Raw genomic sequence first — 18,311 nt, 5'->3', positions numbered from 1 at the left:
CTCTCTCTCTCTCTCTCTCTCTGTATGCATGTTTGTGCATGTGGAGGCCAAAGTACATGTTTGGTGTTCCCTAGTGACTATTCATAATTTTATTGAGATAGGATCTCTTGCTGGCTTGAAACTTGCCCAGTAGATTAGATTTGCCAGCCAGCAGGCCCCTGCATCTGTCTTGCATTCTCCAGCACTGGGAATCACACCCGGCTCTTTAATGTGGGTTTCAGGGATTGAATTTAGGTCCTCATGGTTGTAGGTGGGTACTTCACGATTGCACGATTTCCCCAAGGCTCTCTCTGAGCTTTGATTTCCTTACCTATTAAAGCATATTATTAAATAATATAAAGAAAGGCCTTTACACGGTTAATGGGCCTTCTATTAGCCTTTTTAGCATTTGTCTGAGTGGACTATGTACTTAGGGGAGAAAGAAAAGTAGAATGAAATTCATTCCATACTCCTGGGTGTCAGGTTCAATGGCCAGTTCTGAGGTAATACCTGAGCTCTCGGGCTATGCACTGTCTCAGAATTACTGAACCAACCAGGGAGCCAATTGGTCAGATTACACTGCTGTTTTATTTTCCTTCTTTGAAGATGGTGTGTGTGTGTGTGTGTGTGTGTGTGTATGTATCTGTGTGTGCACATGTGGGATCCAGAAGTTAATGTCAAGTAACTTTCTCATTCACTTTTTCTCAGCACTCACTGATTCTGCAGCTGCCTGGCCAGCAAGAACAAGGGATTGTACTCAGCACGTTCCAAGCACTGAGGTGGAAGGTGCATGTGACTATGCCTAGCCTTGTGTGTGGGTTCTGGGACAATGAACTCAAGCCCCCATTGTTGATACCACTAGCATTTTGCTGAGCCATCTTTCCAGTCCCACACCCCTGTTTCTCACATTAATTATCCACAGGAGCTCAGCGCTTTTATTCTGTGGACTCTAGCTAGACTCCCAAGCAGGAACAGTATTGGTGCTCTCCTTCTGCTGTTTCCTTCAATTCTTCCTCATTCCTCTCCTTACCTGGGGTTGGAAGTCAAGGAGGAGAAGTCATGTGACAGTGTCAGTCTTCTTTGTCTCTATCCTCAGACCCTCTAGGAGGCAATGCACCCCAGCTTTTAGAGTCTTTTCTTCTCTGGTCTGTCTTTATCAAAACTCTTGCCAATGGTGTCTTTAATATGCTAGTGAATAGAAATGAAGAAATTTAGGAGAAAATGCCTTTCAAAGATAATAGTTTGAGTTAAAAATTGATTATTATCTGGCCTTCAAATGACTTTTGAATGTCAGAGACTTGACTGTTAGCTTCCAGATAGACAGTAAGGAAGTGCCCGACACCATAGATTCCTAGAGTCAGGATGAAATCAGGATTCAGAAAGGCTCCACCACTCTCACGGGATATAACGTGGAGCAAAACCTCTCTGGCCCTTGATTTCATCCTCTGTCAAATGGGGTTGAATATACAGATACATGAGATTTCTAGAAAAAGTGGACGCATTCATATATAAAGAATGTCGCATGTCTCACTAACCTTCTGTATTTGTTATGTATAGATGATGTTTTCACTTTCTTGATCTTTCTCACCACCTCCACCATTATTGTTATTGTCATCACCCTCTTCTCCCTTGCCTGTATACCTCCTCATAAACCCTAAATTCCTAGCTCTACCCAGCATCTGCCAAGCATAGGTTCCCCAGAGCAAATAATAATTTGTTCTCTCTCTCTCTCTCTCTCTCTCTCTCTCTCTCTCTCTCTCTCTCTGTGTGTGTGTGTATGTGTGTATCTCTGTCTGTCTCTATCTCTCTCTGTCTCTCTGTCTCTCTCTGTCTCTCTCTCTCTCTCTGTCTCTCTCTCTCTTAACAAAGGGAAGGTGATGCAGACTAGGAAAATGGCTTTACCAAATGGCTGGGGCAAGAAGTATATATTCATATATTCATGTAGAAGTTTAGATATCTGTTCCTCATCCAGTACAAAAGTTCATTTCAAAATGAATCAAAGGCTTTCATGCACAATGGGAAAGTTTAAAACTGGTAGAGCAAAGCAGAGGAAATACTTCAAGATACAGGCACAGGAAAGGATTTGTGCAAAAGATTTGAATAGCTCAATGATAAAACGTGACAAATTGGATTGCTTCCATAAAAAGCTCCCATGCAGTACAGGAGACGGTCAGTAAAGAGGAAACCTGAAGGATGGAATTTCTGATTTCTTTCTAGCTCTCAAGCCTTAATGTATAGAGCATGTAATGAACTAAAATAAAAGCAAATACCAAAACAAGAGTAATTTGATCTAGAAATCAAATTAATTACACAGTTCTCAATAAAAGTGTCACCCATATGATTGTTCAAATGTGAGCTGAACAAGAAAGACCCCAAGGCTATGCCAATATGGATGAGAAACCCCGGAGGCCTCCTTCCTATGTGAAGGACTATAGGGAGCCAAGGAAAGTCAAGAGAGGGAGGGAAAGTCAAGAACACACAAATTGGCTGTCCAGTGCCAAAGAGTCAGAGCTGCAAACACAAAAACAAATAGCATTATATGGACTGAACATGTTCTATTTAGCAATGTACACACATATATGTATGTAATAGCAATTTGTGAAAAAATAGAGTTCTGAATTTGAAGGAGAGATGGCATGGTACATGAGAGGATTTGGAAGGAGCAAAGGGCAAGAGAATGTTGTAACTATATTATAATCTCACAAAAGTAAATGGCCAATGATGTATGACCAATGTTCAGTCTCCATAGCCAGCAGAAAAGTGTAAATCAAAATGACATGGAGATCCCATCCCACTCCAGTCAGAATCATTATCAAGGAAAGAACAGCAAATGCTGGTGAGGATGCTGGGGAAGCAGCCTGTCCTCACTGCTGGTGGGACTGCTAACTGTGTAACCCCTTTGGACTCAGAATGGAGGCTGCTCAAGAAACTAAATGGAACTAGAGTTGATCCTGCTCTACTAGTCCAGGTCTAAACACCAAGGAGTCGAGGTGAGCATGCCACAGAGATGTCTGCACATTGTAGCATTGCTCACAATACCTTACATAGTAGCCTCCATAGCCAGTAGTTGAATGAATTAAAAAGTGGGATACATATACACAGTGGAGTTTTATTTTGGCACATAGAAGATTAAAGGGTATGCCATGTGCTGGGAAAAGGGTAGAACTGGAGACTCAGAAAGACAAATGTTATGTTTTCTCTTATATGTAAAAATCTAGAGTTCCAATATATACACATGATATGGAAGAAGATAAAAGGGGGTCAGCGGGAGTTGGGAAGGCAGAGACAAGACATGGTAATGGATACGAATGCAAGCAAAATACATCATATACATACATGAAATGTTAAAATAGAACATAATTTTATATAACGAGTAATGATAATAAAAATGTAAATACACACTTCTCAATCACTGTATTCTAGTGGATACAGTTTGTTTTCTTCTGAGTATAAGCTAAAAATTATGTTAGCACGCACACACACACACACACACACCCTATATGTAAACATATGAATCAATAATTAGCTAGCATGGTGGAGAACAATGGGAGTTGAGCTTATTATTATTATTGGAGTGGAGAGCCAAGGTAAGCAGGTGGGGTGCAAGAATGATGCATTTGACAATGGGTCAGTGATGTTAGAGGCATCAGAATGCACACATACACAGGTTAATGCTGATACGAATGCACACATACACAGGTTAATGCTGATACGAATGCACACATACACAGGTTAATGCTGATACGAATGCACACATACACAGGTTAATGCTGATACAGGCGGCTACATATATAGGTATTTACAGATATGTGCATATGGTAATGTCCTCACACATGAAAATGTCCTTTTTATATCATCTGAGGGACATGAGAGGTAGCCACACTTCCCTTACATACAAATTTTGGTGTCTAAAGCTTTTCTCCAGTATAATGAGCCAGGTCCTCAGAAAGATGGATGATCTTTGGGCCAGGACAGGATATATATAATATGATCCTGGAGATAGATTACATTATCAAGAAGCAAACAGTGCCACTTTCCAGACATAAAAAAATGGACATATGGAAAAGCAGCTAATTGGGGAACATAAGACACATATCCATGGAACAATGGAACAAGGAATGAAAATGAATGCCAAGTGGCTTATGTACTATATCTCCACTGAGGGGCCACAGCATCCATTGCTTCTCTGTAGGTGTGGATGATGCACACTTGCTCCCTTGATGATGGATCAAGATGAGGATGGGAGGTGAAAAAGTGGAGAAGTTCACTAGTGGAATAACCCAGCAACCACTGGCACCTGAGCTGGTCCAGCAAGAGGTCATCATTGTGTGCATCCTTGACGTGCTATGATGACAGTGTCTGCCTCTGTGCTTTTCTACCAATGAGCCAAATTGGCTGTTGGGAGCAATAGCCAATAAACAATTGAATCACAAGAAATACTTGAGACGTATTTCTTTTAATTGACATTCAACAAGGTACTCACCAAACCATGATCCTAAAAAACAAAGATAGTCAAATTGCACAGTCAGAGAGACTGTCATGACCAACGCAGGGGATGGAGATGTGATTCAATGTAGTATCGTGCTGGAATGGGATTCTGGAAAAGGAGAAAAGAGCATTGGTAAGAGTGAAGAGAACCTTAATGAGGTGTGAGCATTTGTTAGTTAACCTATCAATATTGGCTTGTGGATTGTAGCATCCCTCAAGAGCATGTTCTTAAGAGAGAAACTAGGTTGAGGACAATACTGGATGTTTCTGTACCATTTTGTTAGTATTTTAATAGATTTAAAACTAGGGCCTGGAGTGATGGCTCCTCAGTTAGGACCAGTTGTTCTTTCAGGGGACCAAAGTTGATTTGCAGCACCCACATGGCAGCTCACAACTGCCTATAATTCCAGTTTCATGGTATTTGACACCTATTCTGGCATCCGTGAGGACTAGGAACATACATGGTACACATATACACATGAAGGCAAAACATTCAATGACAGAAAACTTTAAAAAAAAATCTGTCCTTCAACATAAACTAACAGAGGCTGGATCAGTCAATGAAGTGCTTGCCATGCAAGCACAAAGACCTTAAACTGATCCTTGACACTCTAAGTAGGAAGGATGGACTGGGTAGTCCTGGTACAGGGGAGCTGGAGACAAGAGAATCCCTGGTCATCCAGTCTAGCCAAATCAATGAGCTCCAGATTCAGTGAGAAACCTTGACTCAACAAATACAGTAGAGAGTAGTAGAGGAAGACCCTGCCTTTTGGCTTCCCATGCACACCTACACCTGCACGTCAACATGAACTTGTATGCACATGCACATAGCCCTTGTTGACAGTGCTGATGGCATGTAAATAAAGGAGACTGCATTTGGGAAGACAGCTCCTGAGTATCATCAAAGCAGCACATTTTGGAGCTTCCCGTGTATTTCTGTGCTGTTCTCCCTCATGGAATGTTTTGGGGCTCTTTGTGTTGTTACTCCTTCCAAAAGAGTCAGTGGTCCTTTGTCTTTTCTGCACAGAAGCCCAGAGCACCACCCTCTTTGTGTTTAAAACTGACCAATTTTTTTTACCTTATCTGACGTGATCCGAATTTCATCCACTTTATTTCTATTGAGTGATGAAGGTATATCTCACGATAATGGCATGTCTAAGGTAGTTACCTCGGTGTAAGAATACTAGATGCCTCCAATTAGAATAATTATGCCTTGACTTCCTTTGAGAATGATTGTCAGATACATGAGGCCCCTTTCTATCTTAGAAGAAAAGTGCAGGATGTCAGTGGCTTCTTGCATGCTAATGGAGGCTGTTGATCGAGGCGTGGCTAGCATCATGGAACAGCAAATGCTCTGGAGTCTTTCTAAGGCTGTAATGAACTGTAAAATTATAAGGACATGGGCTATTTTCTTGTGTTGGATAGTTCCTATGCAGGTACATGAGATTTCTTTAGAACTGAGGTGTATCTAGAAGGGAAATCACTCTTCCAAGAGAAAGACATTGCTAGTGCCGGTGGATTTCTCTATGGCCATAGCTATGCAAAAAAATGTATGAATTTAGTATAGATATTTGGATAAACATGTATTTGTACACGTAGCCACAGATATACACATACATTCATACATTTATATTTCTTTTCTTATCTTGGCCACAACATTTTCAGATTATAATCTAAACCTCACCTGCTTTGCATTCTTCATTCACACTGATGTTCTGTTTTCCTTACATAGCAACCTGGACTTTCCTCTTCTCTACCTATTTTCGGTCTTCTTTGCCGGGTACATTGTGCAGGAGGACTTAAACTGCACAGGAGGCTATGAGGTCTAACCTCTCTTTTTGCCTAGGAAAACAAAAATAACCTTTCAAAGTTCAGCCACAGATGTCTGTTTAACAGTTCTTGACGGTTTCCTTGAGGGTGAGAATTTTAATATTTCTGAATATCCCATGCCTGGAAGCTAGCACAAAGTGGCTAAGTCTACCAGCAAGTCAGTTCATGTGGTTCTGAATGTGAAGCAGGAACGTGACTTGGGGCAGCCTCGTTTCTTCTTTTGGGAGGATTCATTTTGGTGGGTCCTCTCTGTCATACCTACTTATTCTCAATAAGCACTCAGTGCCCTTGAGGTAGCACGGAACTTAGCAGAAATACTCTAAAAGCAAGTACTCTGTAATAGAATGTTAAGTATTCTGTTTAATAATATAAAAGCTGTTCCATGATGCCCTGTGAAGAACATCTCTACAAGGCTTTCCCCTCTTTAATGAAGTGGTTAGCATTTCCTTGGTGAGCTTAGAAATAGGATTTGAGTATAGTGGTGAGGGTCCGGGACATGGGGACACAGAGCGTGCAGGACCAGCCTCACCCTGGAGGACTGACTTGGAGCCTATCAGTTCTAACTACACAAGCTAGTGGTTGATAGCTCTTCCTGGGGGGACAAAAAGACCTGGCATTGAGTCATTAGATAATTAGTTTACCAATGTCTTTGGGCTTTTTTAAATTCACCACTCAGTCAATCTTTAAAGCTTTATTTCATTTTATTTTTAATTGACACACACTGATTGTACATTCCTAGGGATGTGAAACCCTGATACATGTAATGATTAAATTATGGTGATCAACATATTTGTAACCTCAAACATTTACCATATCTTTGTGATGAGAGCATGAAAAATCTTTTGTTTTAGGTTTTGTAGCTAGACAATATATTATTGTTAATAGTCACTTTTGTGTTAGATCTCACCGCCGCAGCCCAGGTTCAATTCCTGATCAGGGAACCAATGTGTTAGAATCGTGCTTGCATCTGGAAAGACCATAGCAGGACAACACAGTTCTATGTGGAGTTTATTGTGGGGAAGGGGGCAAAGGTGGCGAAGGAGAAGAAAGGGGAACTGAGAGAGAGGGGTCAAAGGAGTTTGGCTTTTATTTGGATTGTGACGTAAAGGTGGTAGGTGAACAAAGTGGATTCTGGGACTATGTGGCAGTTGCCATGACAACAGGTGTGCAGGTCTCTGTTGCTTATGTGTGATGTCCCTGGGTTCAGAGACAATCTGCCATGCTGGTTCCTGATACCAACAGTCACCGTATTATGAGACGAGGACTATAGAAGAACTAAGCTCTAGTCATTGTAAAGCTTCATCTTTGTACCTGTTAACCAATCTCGCCCTTGCCCCTCCCCCAGGTTTCCATCTTTGAGTTTCTATAGCAGCTTGTTATTAAGCCAGGGAGCAAGAGACTTGTCATGTTCACACACACACGCACACGCACACGCACATGCACATGCACACGCACACAAGGAAACACAAAGGGAAGATAAAGTGGCCATACAAGGATGTTAGGGGAAGTGTAGACAGGGGTGACCAAACAAAAGCTCTTGAGCCAAACTTGGTGTTAGCTGGTTTTGAAAATAAAATGTTACTGAAATAGACATGGATAGCTCTCTGTATCCTATCCAGGATTGTGCCACCCTACAATGGCAACAGAGGCTTGCAAAGTCCAAACTTTTGGCTTTGATTGGGAAAAACTGTCTCAATCCAGGGGGAGCCCTGGAACACTCACTGATCTCTCCATAGTCACTCCACCTTGAAGAAAGTGCCCGTACATTGGGCCTTAATGTCAGTGAGGCACTGGTTGCAGACCAGTGTTGAAGGAGAGATGTGTGAAATGCAGCAAGCACTGTACGGTGTCTCCATCAGCTGAGAGCCAGGCTCTGTATACTAGCTGCTGTGTAACTAAGAGTTGCAGAAGCTGGGAAGTGTGAAAGCCAACTAATGGGGTCTACCAGGTAGCTGCGGCATTGTGCAGTGTGCATCTTGATGAACACAGGTGCTTCCTGAAGCTCGAGACAGATTCCCTGGCTGAGACTAGGTCCTGATTGCCCCTACTGGATTGACGGTCTTTGTAGCCCAGATCCCATTTCACCGCTTTCAAGATGGGGTCTTTGAACTAGCTGGCTGGACTCTGCCAGCCTCTGTTGTCTCATCTTGTTCTGTTTTCTTTATACTGTACTTTCCAGACATGCATGCCTAGAGACCAGGGACCACTCTCCAGGCACTGAGCTTGAACCTGGACCTACCAGTTTTCTCCAGTGGCAACCTCCCAGCTCTTTCCTCAGCCCATAACATGCCTCTAGTGCATTCCTTGACGGCCACACCTGACTGATATTCTATTTTTCCTTCAGATCTCATCTCAGAATGCACTTATATGATGAACCTTCTGGAAATTTCCTTCCCATGGTAATTTGTCCCCACACAGAGCCAATATTCAGTATGTGCTTTATAATCTTTTGTTTAGCTTATACAAACCTTGCTGTGCAGAGATAGGCACATTTGCTTTTGTAAGATAAACACTATAACATTTGTACTGCCTCTCACGCTTCCTATGCAGTCTCTAGAAACTCCCTAGACAGGTAGTGTGGATTTACTTTAAAACCTTTTTTTATCCTAAGAGTTGTATGATTTACTAGCATATGCATGTATAACCTATGCACATAATGCATATGTAGAATTTTAAACAAATTCCCATATAGTATTTCATTTTTTTCCACTTTACAATAAAAACAAAATACAATGGACTAGTGCAAAAAGCATTTGTGATAAAAAAAATCTATGCATTTTGGCAATTACATATGTTGGTAGGTTTGGTCACATGACATGACATTTGACTGCTTCGTATATATGTGTGCTATAAATTTCAGTGCTATGTGCTAAGTTCATTCCTGCAGGTATAGTGGGCTGAGCAGGCTGCATCCACCAGAAGCTCATTCGGCCTCTCTATTCCCAGTACCTTTGCCATTGCTGGTGACCTCCAGTCCTAACATTTGTCAGCCTCTTGGCAGAGGAGTAGGCTCTAAGGGCTCTTCTAAGTGATAGTTCTTGGAAGGTTACTGAAGTGGAACATCTTGGTACCCACATTTTGTTTGTTCTTAAATTTGTGTGAGTGTGTGTGCATCAATTTGCACACATGTAGAAGCCAGATATGGGTGTCACCTCTGTGTTCTCCACCTTATTCTTTTGAGACAAGGTCTCTCATTGAATGAGATGTTTGGTCTTGTTGCCAGGCTGGCTGGCAAGCTCCCAGTGTTGGCCTGTCTAGAGCTAGTAGTGCAGGCAGACATATACATGCCTGCCTTCTTGACACGGGGGCTGGGATTTGAACTGATGCCACTCAGCCACTTTTCCAGGTCACAACTTTTATTTTAAAATATTTCTTATAATTTTAATCCTGGGTCCCCATGTGTGTCTCTGTGTGGATGTGTACATATGAGTACAAGTTCCCAGGTGGGTCAGAGATGTTGGATGCCCCTGGAGTTGGAGTTACAGTTATTTATGAGCTGCTAAATAGGGGTGCTGAGATTCAAAGGAGCTTATCTCAGGTCATGGCTTTGTCCAGAACCAGCTGGTTGTTTGGAAGTATGCAATCATGGCCAAAGTGGCGGAGCTCAAAGGTCACACAGCCTGGGTTCTGAGTCTTACCGTGAGTCCAGATGGTGTAGGTGCTGAGTTTTCTACAAAAGCTTAATGGAATGTTAACCACTGAGCCATTTTTCTAGTGCTTTCTAATGCTAGTTGTTTTAATGCACCAGGACCTGCACAATGATGGGAACTTGACATGTTATCATTCTATCTGACGCTCAAGGACCTACACAATAGTGGGAACTTGACATGTTATCGTTCTGTCTGATCCACAAGGTCCTGCACGAAGACGGGAACTTGAAATGTTATCATTCTATCTGACGCTTAAGGACCTGCACAATGATGGGAACTTGACATGTTATTGTTCTATCTGATGCTCAAGGTCCTAAGGACCTGCACAATGATGGGAACTTGACATGTTATCATTCTATCTGATACTCAAGGACCTGCATGTTGATAGGAACACGTTATTGTTCTATCTGATGCTCTGCCACTCATGTCAACAATGTGGGGAGAGTTTTAGGATGGAGGTATATGATGATGGTTGGGTGGTTGGAAGGTCTTGCTTTTTATGACTATCTCTATCTCTTCATTTCAGATACCACTCAGATGAACAACGCAGTGCCCACTTCTCCTCTGCTCCAGCAGATGGGACACCCACATTCATACCCCAACCTGGGCCAGATTTCTAATCCATATGAACAGCAGCCTCCAGGCAAAGAGCTCAACAAGTATGCCTCCTTAAAGGCTGTAGGTAAGGGGATCCTGCATGAATCTGTTTTCTTTCCCTTCTCTCTCCTTTACTCAGCTTCTCCATATAAATTCATTTTACTTTTTATTTTTATTTCCTTATTATACCTATTTTCTCTACTTATCTATCATTTTTTTATTTATTTATTATCTATTTATCATATATATATATGTCTATGAACCAATTTATGTATGTATCTATGTATATACCTATGTAGGTATAAATCTATAATGCATGTATGTATGTATGTGTCTGGCTATCTGCCTGTCTATTTCTATGTGTCTGTTTATGAATCTATCATTTATTTATCTGCCTATCTATCATATATATATATTATGAATCTGTCATCTATCATCTATATGGATCATCTATCATTTTTCTATCTACTATCTACCTATCATTTATCATTTATATCTATCATCTATCTATCTATCATTTATCTATCTATCTATCTATCATTTATCTATCTATCTATCTATCTATCATCTATCTATCTATCATTTATCTATCTATCTATCTATCTATCATCTATCTATCTATCTATCTATCATTTATCTATCATTTATCTATCTATCATCTATCTATCTATCTATCTATCTATCTATCTATCTATCTATCATCAGGACTCCCACAGCTATTCCCTTGAACCTAATTAAGTCCTGCCTTGCTGTGTGGGGCAGGGTGATCACCTGGGGCACCAATTTAGTGAAGACTCTTTCCTGGGGAGAAAGACCTGGATACTTGTGTGATTCCACTTATGTTTAACCTCTGTCAGCACTCCCCATCTTTTCAAGATAATCCTTAAGAGCCTCAGATGTGGAATCTAGTGTATGAGTCTTAGCAATACCTTGACTTTTAACAAGATACCCCCCATCAACTATGCATCCCCTGCCATCTCTGATAAGCTTATGGATAGTGCACAATCTTAGCCTAGGTAGTCTAGACACTAGACTGCAGAGCTATTATACATTTTGTTCTTACCAAGTGTACAACACTATGTTTGACTTCTTATGCATACTGTCTTAGTGACTCATGGAAGAACTCAGTAGCTCAATGATTAGAATAAGGAATTGAGAGGTGATGCTACAGACCCAACAGCAGCTGTAGTAGAGTGGAGAACTGATCAGGTGCTTCTGTCACCCAGTACCAATCTCCCTCCCATGACTCCCCAGTTTCTTCCACTAGGGTATGGCAATTTGCTCTCAGACACTTTCCACTGGATGAAGCTCCAGCCAGAGCAAAGTTGTCAGTTCCTGATTAGTGTCTGGTTATGAAAACTCGGGTTTTCAATGATGGATGCAGACTATCAGAATCACTTGAGTGATTCTATGGTGATTCTAATAGTGGTGGTAAATAGCACCAAAGCCGCAGGCCACCTTGGAAATTTTAACTGAGCAGGTTAAGGATGTAGTTCGTCAAATATCTATGGACATTTGAAAAAATAAACGGGGCTGGAGAGATGGCTCAGTGCTTAAGGGTACTAGCTGCTCTTCCAGAAAACCATGATTTGATCCACAGTACCAACATGGTGGCTCATAACCATCTGTAACTCTATTTCCAGGGAATGACCTCCACAAGCACTAGGAATGCACCAAGATTTATGACTAAACACCCATGTATGTAAAATTAAAAATCTAGATACTTTAATATGAAGCCCAAGCTGAGGGCTACTGATTTAGACTATTCCATAAGCCTGACATTCAGGAGACTGGATCCCTTCTCAACTGCTTGCTCTTAACATCCTCTCCCAAATCCTGTTCCTGTTTTCCACATCCTTGTTCACTCTAGATAAAGGAAGTATGTTTCCTTCTTGCTATATCCTGTGAGTTCTCTTTTCTTGTCCTTATCTTGAGAAGAGGTTTTTAAGCTTGCCTTTCCACATCATCTGCTACTTCTCTGAGATTATCTTTTGATGAACTGATAAGAGCCAGACAGATACAAACTCAAATCCTGGCTCTGACACTGCTAGTTACCTAACCTTCAGTAGTCCTCAGTTTTCCAGCTTATAAAATGGCCATACAGAGGCCTTTCAAGTCCCATCATTCATGCCATCCATCTTTTCCAGAGCCCCACTGTCTTGTGAGCAGCCATGCTGACTCCTTTCATGGTTCTATCTTATCTCAGGCTCAGCTTGGGTCCCCTTGAGAGGTCTTCGGCATTATTGTTAAATATTCTCCTATGGAGAATTCTTCTCCTTCACAAAAGAATTGACTCCCAGAAGTCTTTGACACAGAACAACTTCCCTTGGGTGGAATTCTACTGTATTTATTGGTTGAGGTCTTTCTGCCCTTCTGGCTGTTTACAAGACTTACTCATTTATTCTTATATAGTTTTGGTTCCAGGAAATGTGGGCCAGGTAGAGGATGTCACAGATACACTGTCATTTCTGATCAATTGTTTATCTTCTTGTCTTCTAGCTCCTCAATAGAAATGAGATAATAGATACTCTTTGCAGATTCAGTTATGAAGTACCCTAACCCCAGAACCAAGATACAAGCATTATGATGTGGCTCTGATGTGTGTGGTATCTAAGGTTGATGCTGATAAAAAATATTCATAAAACAAGTGTATTGAGACCTCACATTGGGACAGAACAAGGCTAGGTAATTAGGTAATTGTACCAGAAATCTGAGAGCTCCTCTTCCCCAGTTCCTTAGGCCTTCAGGATCGAATGATTAGAAGAGATTGAGCTAAGTGTATATACCAAGGTCACATGGATAATAAAGACATAGGCTTTTCTAAATCTTCAGCCTGGCAAACCTTTCCCTTTCTGTTACACTTGTCTCTTAATCTATTTATTTGCCTCCCCCAATTCTAGAAAACGCCATGTCTTATGATCTATAGCTATCAACTTTCTTGATTTCACACTGTGTTCTTGCATAACATGTGCATCCCAAGCATCCCGTATTACAGGAAAGGGAGGTTTACTGTTGCCCAGGAGAGCAGGGGTGAGACCCACTGCTCACACAGCTGCAGCAACCTGTAAACATTGTTCTGACCCCACCTCCCTTTCTGAACCCCGCAGTTCAGAAACAAATAACATCTGTTGTTATATGTTATTCTTGTTTTGGCATTAAGAATAATCAGCCCAGATGTGTTTTATTTCTTTGAGAACTGGTCATATTATCCCATGCAGCTCATTTCTTCTAACTTAGAGCTCTCCCCGACCAGATACTCAGTAGCTCTTAGTGTAAATAATAGATGAATGTTCCAACACAGCTCCTTGATCTTTCCCAGGATTTCTTCAGGGTTGCTGTAGACAAGAAATATCTGCAGAGCATTTGGAATGAAATTTGCAATATGAAAATATGTTTGGCACTTCTTACATAACCAGGAACTCTTGGAATCTTTGTTGCTTGAATGAATGAGCTTACCTTTGACAAGTATCAAAGATGAGACGGATTTTAAGGAGTCATCTTTGTATCTTGTAGCAAGTGGAAGGATCTCTCTTGGGATTTTGCCCCAATCTAGTAAGTGGCGAACGGGGTCCCCTTCCTCGGGCTCCTTTGACAGCTGTAGAGTTCTTGGGCTTTAACTGCATGATGGGTGACCTGGTTCTTCTCTGAGTGGAGGAGTTTGTGGCTGAGGAACTGCCTGACCCAATGGCTCCCAGGATTCTAACATCAGCCTGCATCAGTGACTCAAATCCTATAATAAATGTTCTTTCAAGGGTTCTTTATTAAGGTGTAATGCAAACTGGTGTGAATGGGAAATGCATTTCATTAGAGGATCATTACCGCCCAGGAGCGAGGCTGTTTAAAAGTGGTTTGCCATCTAAAACTCTGCAACCTTCCAGAGCCAGACTCCCTGTGTAAAACCTCTCAATCCAGTACATATGAGAAGCTTAACCAGACTCTACTGTTAACTTCAAAACACATCCTAGGAAATAAATCTACTTTGAAGGTTTTACTATCCAAGACATCAGGTGCTTATCAGAGGCTCCAGACTAGATGGATCTCTGCCCTTACTTAACTGTATGCCACTGAACAGCCTCCAAAATGCCTAGACTTCTACATCATCTGATAAACAAAGAAACAGAGTGGATGCTCCACTAACATCACCCCGATTTTAAAATTGTCATGGGAAATCATCCCACCTTGTCTAGTTACCAGAACAACTGTGGGACTTTAAACACCCAGTTCATTTGGTGCCAGTGCTGGTTGAAGAAAGGGTTATAAGCCTTTTACTCCTGATTTTGATCACCACCCTTCCTGCCTTTGTCTCTCATTCTATTTTTGCTTCTTCATTGAAACTACCTCATTTGTGCTTAGTGAGAACTTCTTCTTATGGACTTTAGGATCTTGACACATACCACATGGGCATGTCAGGCATGTGATTATAGAATGATGTCTATTGCCAGGGGGCTCACAGCTCAGCTGTTGGCAAAAGACTAGCACATATGAGGGAAATGTCAGGAGCTGAGCCACACAGGACTCTGTGGGGGAAAGTATGCTGAGGTGAGATAGTATTCATCCATTCATTTGTTTGTTTATTCTCCAGGTACTGAATTTGGTGTCCCTTGACTATAGGAGGCACTGAGGCACGAACCTGGCCAGCCCTATCCACATTGTCTCTCTAGTATCCAGCACTGTATGTGGCCTTTTGAACTACCTGTGCCCTTTGTAAAGGCAGTGAATTGACATGTAATAGACATCATCAGGTCAAGGCAGAACCTGGGGTGACTAGCAAGAGTGAAGAAGAATGTACGTGAAACTAAACTTGGTCAGGACTGAGTTGTATGTCCCGACTCAAACATTACTAAGTGATTTCAGACCCTACTGGCTTCACTGGGCCTCAGTTTCTCCTGTGTATCAGAATCACAACCACATACAGTGAATGACTTAGATTGGATGCAATGATCCAGCCTGGGAAAAAGTTCTCCACATGTAGTAAGCACTTCGGCCCATTACAGTCCCCTTCCAGTTACTAGTCGTAACTTTCTTCTAGACTCCCAGATACACCAGGACCTTGATTGGTATGAATTTCCAGTTGACAGAGAGAGCAGAATCCATATTCTTACCATCTGTTTTTTAGTTCACATCAGGGGCTGGTTAAAAAACAAACAAGTAAGGAAAAAACAACACATTACTTTTCTGTGAACCCTAAGAATCAGCAAAGCCAGCCCAAGCCACTTACCCAGATGTGAGTACCACTATCCACCAAAGAGCCTGTACCACACACCTGGCCCTCTTCACTGACGCTGTAATATGTTTAAACAGTTCAGAGATATTTCCACTTGAGGTGGATGCTAAGAAATGCTCCTTATAGATTGACATTGTTAACATTCCCCTACCCTGACCCATGTGCTGGGCAGGTGGAGGATAAGGAGAGATGTACCTCTTCATGGGACAGTGTGAGAAGGGCAGAAGTGTCCCTGAAGATGTCCCTAAAGATCACCTGGTGCTTCAGAGAGGGAGGGCGCCTACGTCTTGGTCAGGGGAAACTCCATCTTATTACGTAATCTCCAATGCACATGACAGACATTCCTGAAGAAGTCACCTGCAGTCAGCATTTATCTCCCATCCCTCCTGATCCAGTGGCCCTAGGTTTCTGAGGTAGAACTCCTAGACTGTGTGAGGTTCCTGGCCACAGGCCCTTTATGTGGCTCAGTTCAACCTCGGGCACCCAATCTAAGAAAGAAGGAATTCCTCAGCATGGCTTCATCTTTACCAAAAAAATTAATTTTATATTAAGAAAAATATTTCCCTTTTGCCATTTGATAGGTGGTCTTTTCCCGGAATATGTTACATCTTCTAATAAAAAATGTAAAACATCAAGAACATCGCAGGAATCTGTCCTCGCCCTCTCTGTGGTTACATTGTGCCAAAGGCCAAGGAAAAACATGAGGACCCCAGCTATGAACTGATTTCAGCTAGTTTAATTTTTTAAAGCTGGATATTAGCTGAGGCTAATACCACTGACTTCCAAAGCAGTATGTGTCCAGGGGTGGCACTAGACCTACTGTACTGTGTCTATAATACTGTAGTATTATTGATGGAGAAGCCAACGCTCAGCATGCTTACCTGAGTTCACATTCAAGATTGCTTGACTTGAAAATTCTGTTGTTTGCACAAAATGATGCTTCTTCTGAACTACTTCTAACAGTCAAAATATACCACTAGGTAAAAGAAAAGCTGTGGAGGATCATTCCCTATACCCCCTCCTGTGGGCCCAGTGCCAGCTCTGCTCCCTCCTCTGGGAGGTCTATTCTTTACTCCCACTTCCTTCTCTGAGGCAAAGCTCAACAAGAAGTCAGTTGTTTCTCCTCTGAAGGTAAATGCTTTCCCATGATGCTGAGCATAACTGAGGCATAATATATTTGAAATATAGTATATTTGAGATACATTTTCAAGCAGCAAAACACACAACTCCTAATTTTACAAGAGCAATTACTGAAAACTCCTTATGTTTGAGTAGCCACATCCTAGTAAAGGTAATAGTAGGTCGGCACACCTGACCTTCCCTCATTCCCCTTCCCATCCTACAGCTCTTGTTCTCTCTAAGAAAGTTCATCCCCTTTAAAGGAGCATTTTTTTTCATCCCCAAATAGTCAGTCCCCTCGTGTCAGCTAGTGCTGCCAGGTATAGTGAGGACTTTAGTACTCGCTTGGTAGTCTACTCGTCTGTCATCTTATTAAGTGTGCGTATGGTCAATGGGTTCATAGAAGAGACTTTGTTACTACCCTGTCAGGCTCACTCTGACATGGAAGCTAGGGCAAAGGTGACAAAGACTGGATCCTGCCTGTAAGGCAGACTGAGAAATTTCATTCAGGGGAGGATGACTCTTCTGGAGACTGTGACTTGGGGATTGGTCTGCTGTCCATGGGTACAGGAAGATCTGGGGCCCTATGACTATCTAGATGACCACAGGTGAGGGGAAAAGGACATGGCCAAGCACTGCAGGCAGGACCTGCTGAGCTCTAACTTCGTGCCCTGTCATGCCAAATTCATCTCTGAGTGATGAGGGTGTAGAACTTAGATTCCCAGGGGGCAGATGGCAATTTGAAAGTCCTTTGGCATGCCTGGGAAGGCAACTGGAAATGGTTAAATGGCCAGATCTGTGCTCTATAATCATTCTGGTTACAGGCTGTTTTCCGAATCTCCTCTCAGTTGGCAGCCCATTAGGTCTTTGGAAATTGTGTAGAAAGTGTTCCGACCCAGTCTGCCCAAGTGGGTTCCTAGGAAAGAACAGGAGAGACAGTAGCACTTACTGATTGATTGGTCAGGTCTCCAGCCAATGGAATGAAGCTTTTATAGGTAGAGGTTGTCCTTTAAATTTTAAACTCAACTTTAGAGAATACTGGTAATGAAGGAGTGGGGTGCATTCTGAGCTCTTCTCATATTTGTTTATTTAATGAGAAGTTACTTGAGACACTGTTAATAACATAAGACTATTCCCCCAGGGGCTACCTGGTAAATCTGGAAGAGAATTAGATTTGTAATACCTTTTTTATAAATCGAATTCCAGTCACATAGCTGTTCTGTAAAGCAATACATTAGTCATTCGGGGTTCTCAGCTAACAAGCATGATCCCTGTAGCTTTGGAGGGTGGGATTTCCCTACTTAGGAAAGAGTGGTTTTGGAGAAGGGTGAATTCACTCGCTTTCAGCAATATCTTTCACAGTTAGGCACTGTGATAAGGCAAGTTGTGCCCAATAGAGCTTTTAAAACTATGAGCAGGTTAGG

General features: G+C 41.9%; 1 protein-coding gene across 2 annotated transcripts in view; it reads left to right on the top strand.

The window, feature by feature from the left end:
• Shisa9 (shisa family member 9) overlaps positions 1–18,311 on the top strand; it is a 299,449-nt gene that overhangs the window by 262,783 nt on the left and 18,355 nt on the right. For both annotated transcript variants that reach the window (XM_028778375.1, XM_028778374.1), the window contains exon 3: positions 10,474–10,629. In XM_028778375.1, coding sequence (XP_028634208.1) covers positions 10,474–10,629 — 156 coding nt within the window. The remainder of the gene's footprint in view (positions 1–10,473; positions 10,630–18,311) is intronic.

The sequence above is a fragment of the Grammomys surdaster genome, unplaced genomic scaffold (genome assembly GCF_004785775.1).
Source record: "Grammomys surdaster isolate TR1022 unplaced genomic scaffold, NIH_TR_1.0 334, whole genome shotgun sequence".
Classification (NCBI taxonomy): Eukaryota; Metazoa; Chordata; class Mammalia; order Rodentia; family Muridae; genus Grammomys; species Grammomys surdaster.
This window is presented reverse-complemented; position numbering and strand designations above follow the sequence as displayed.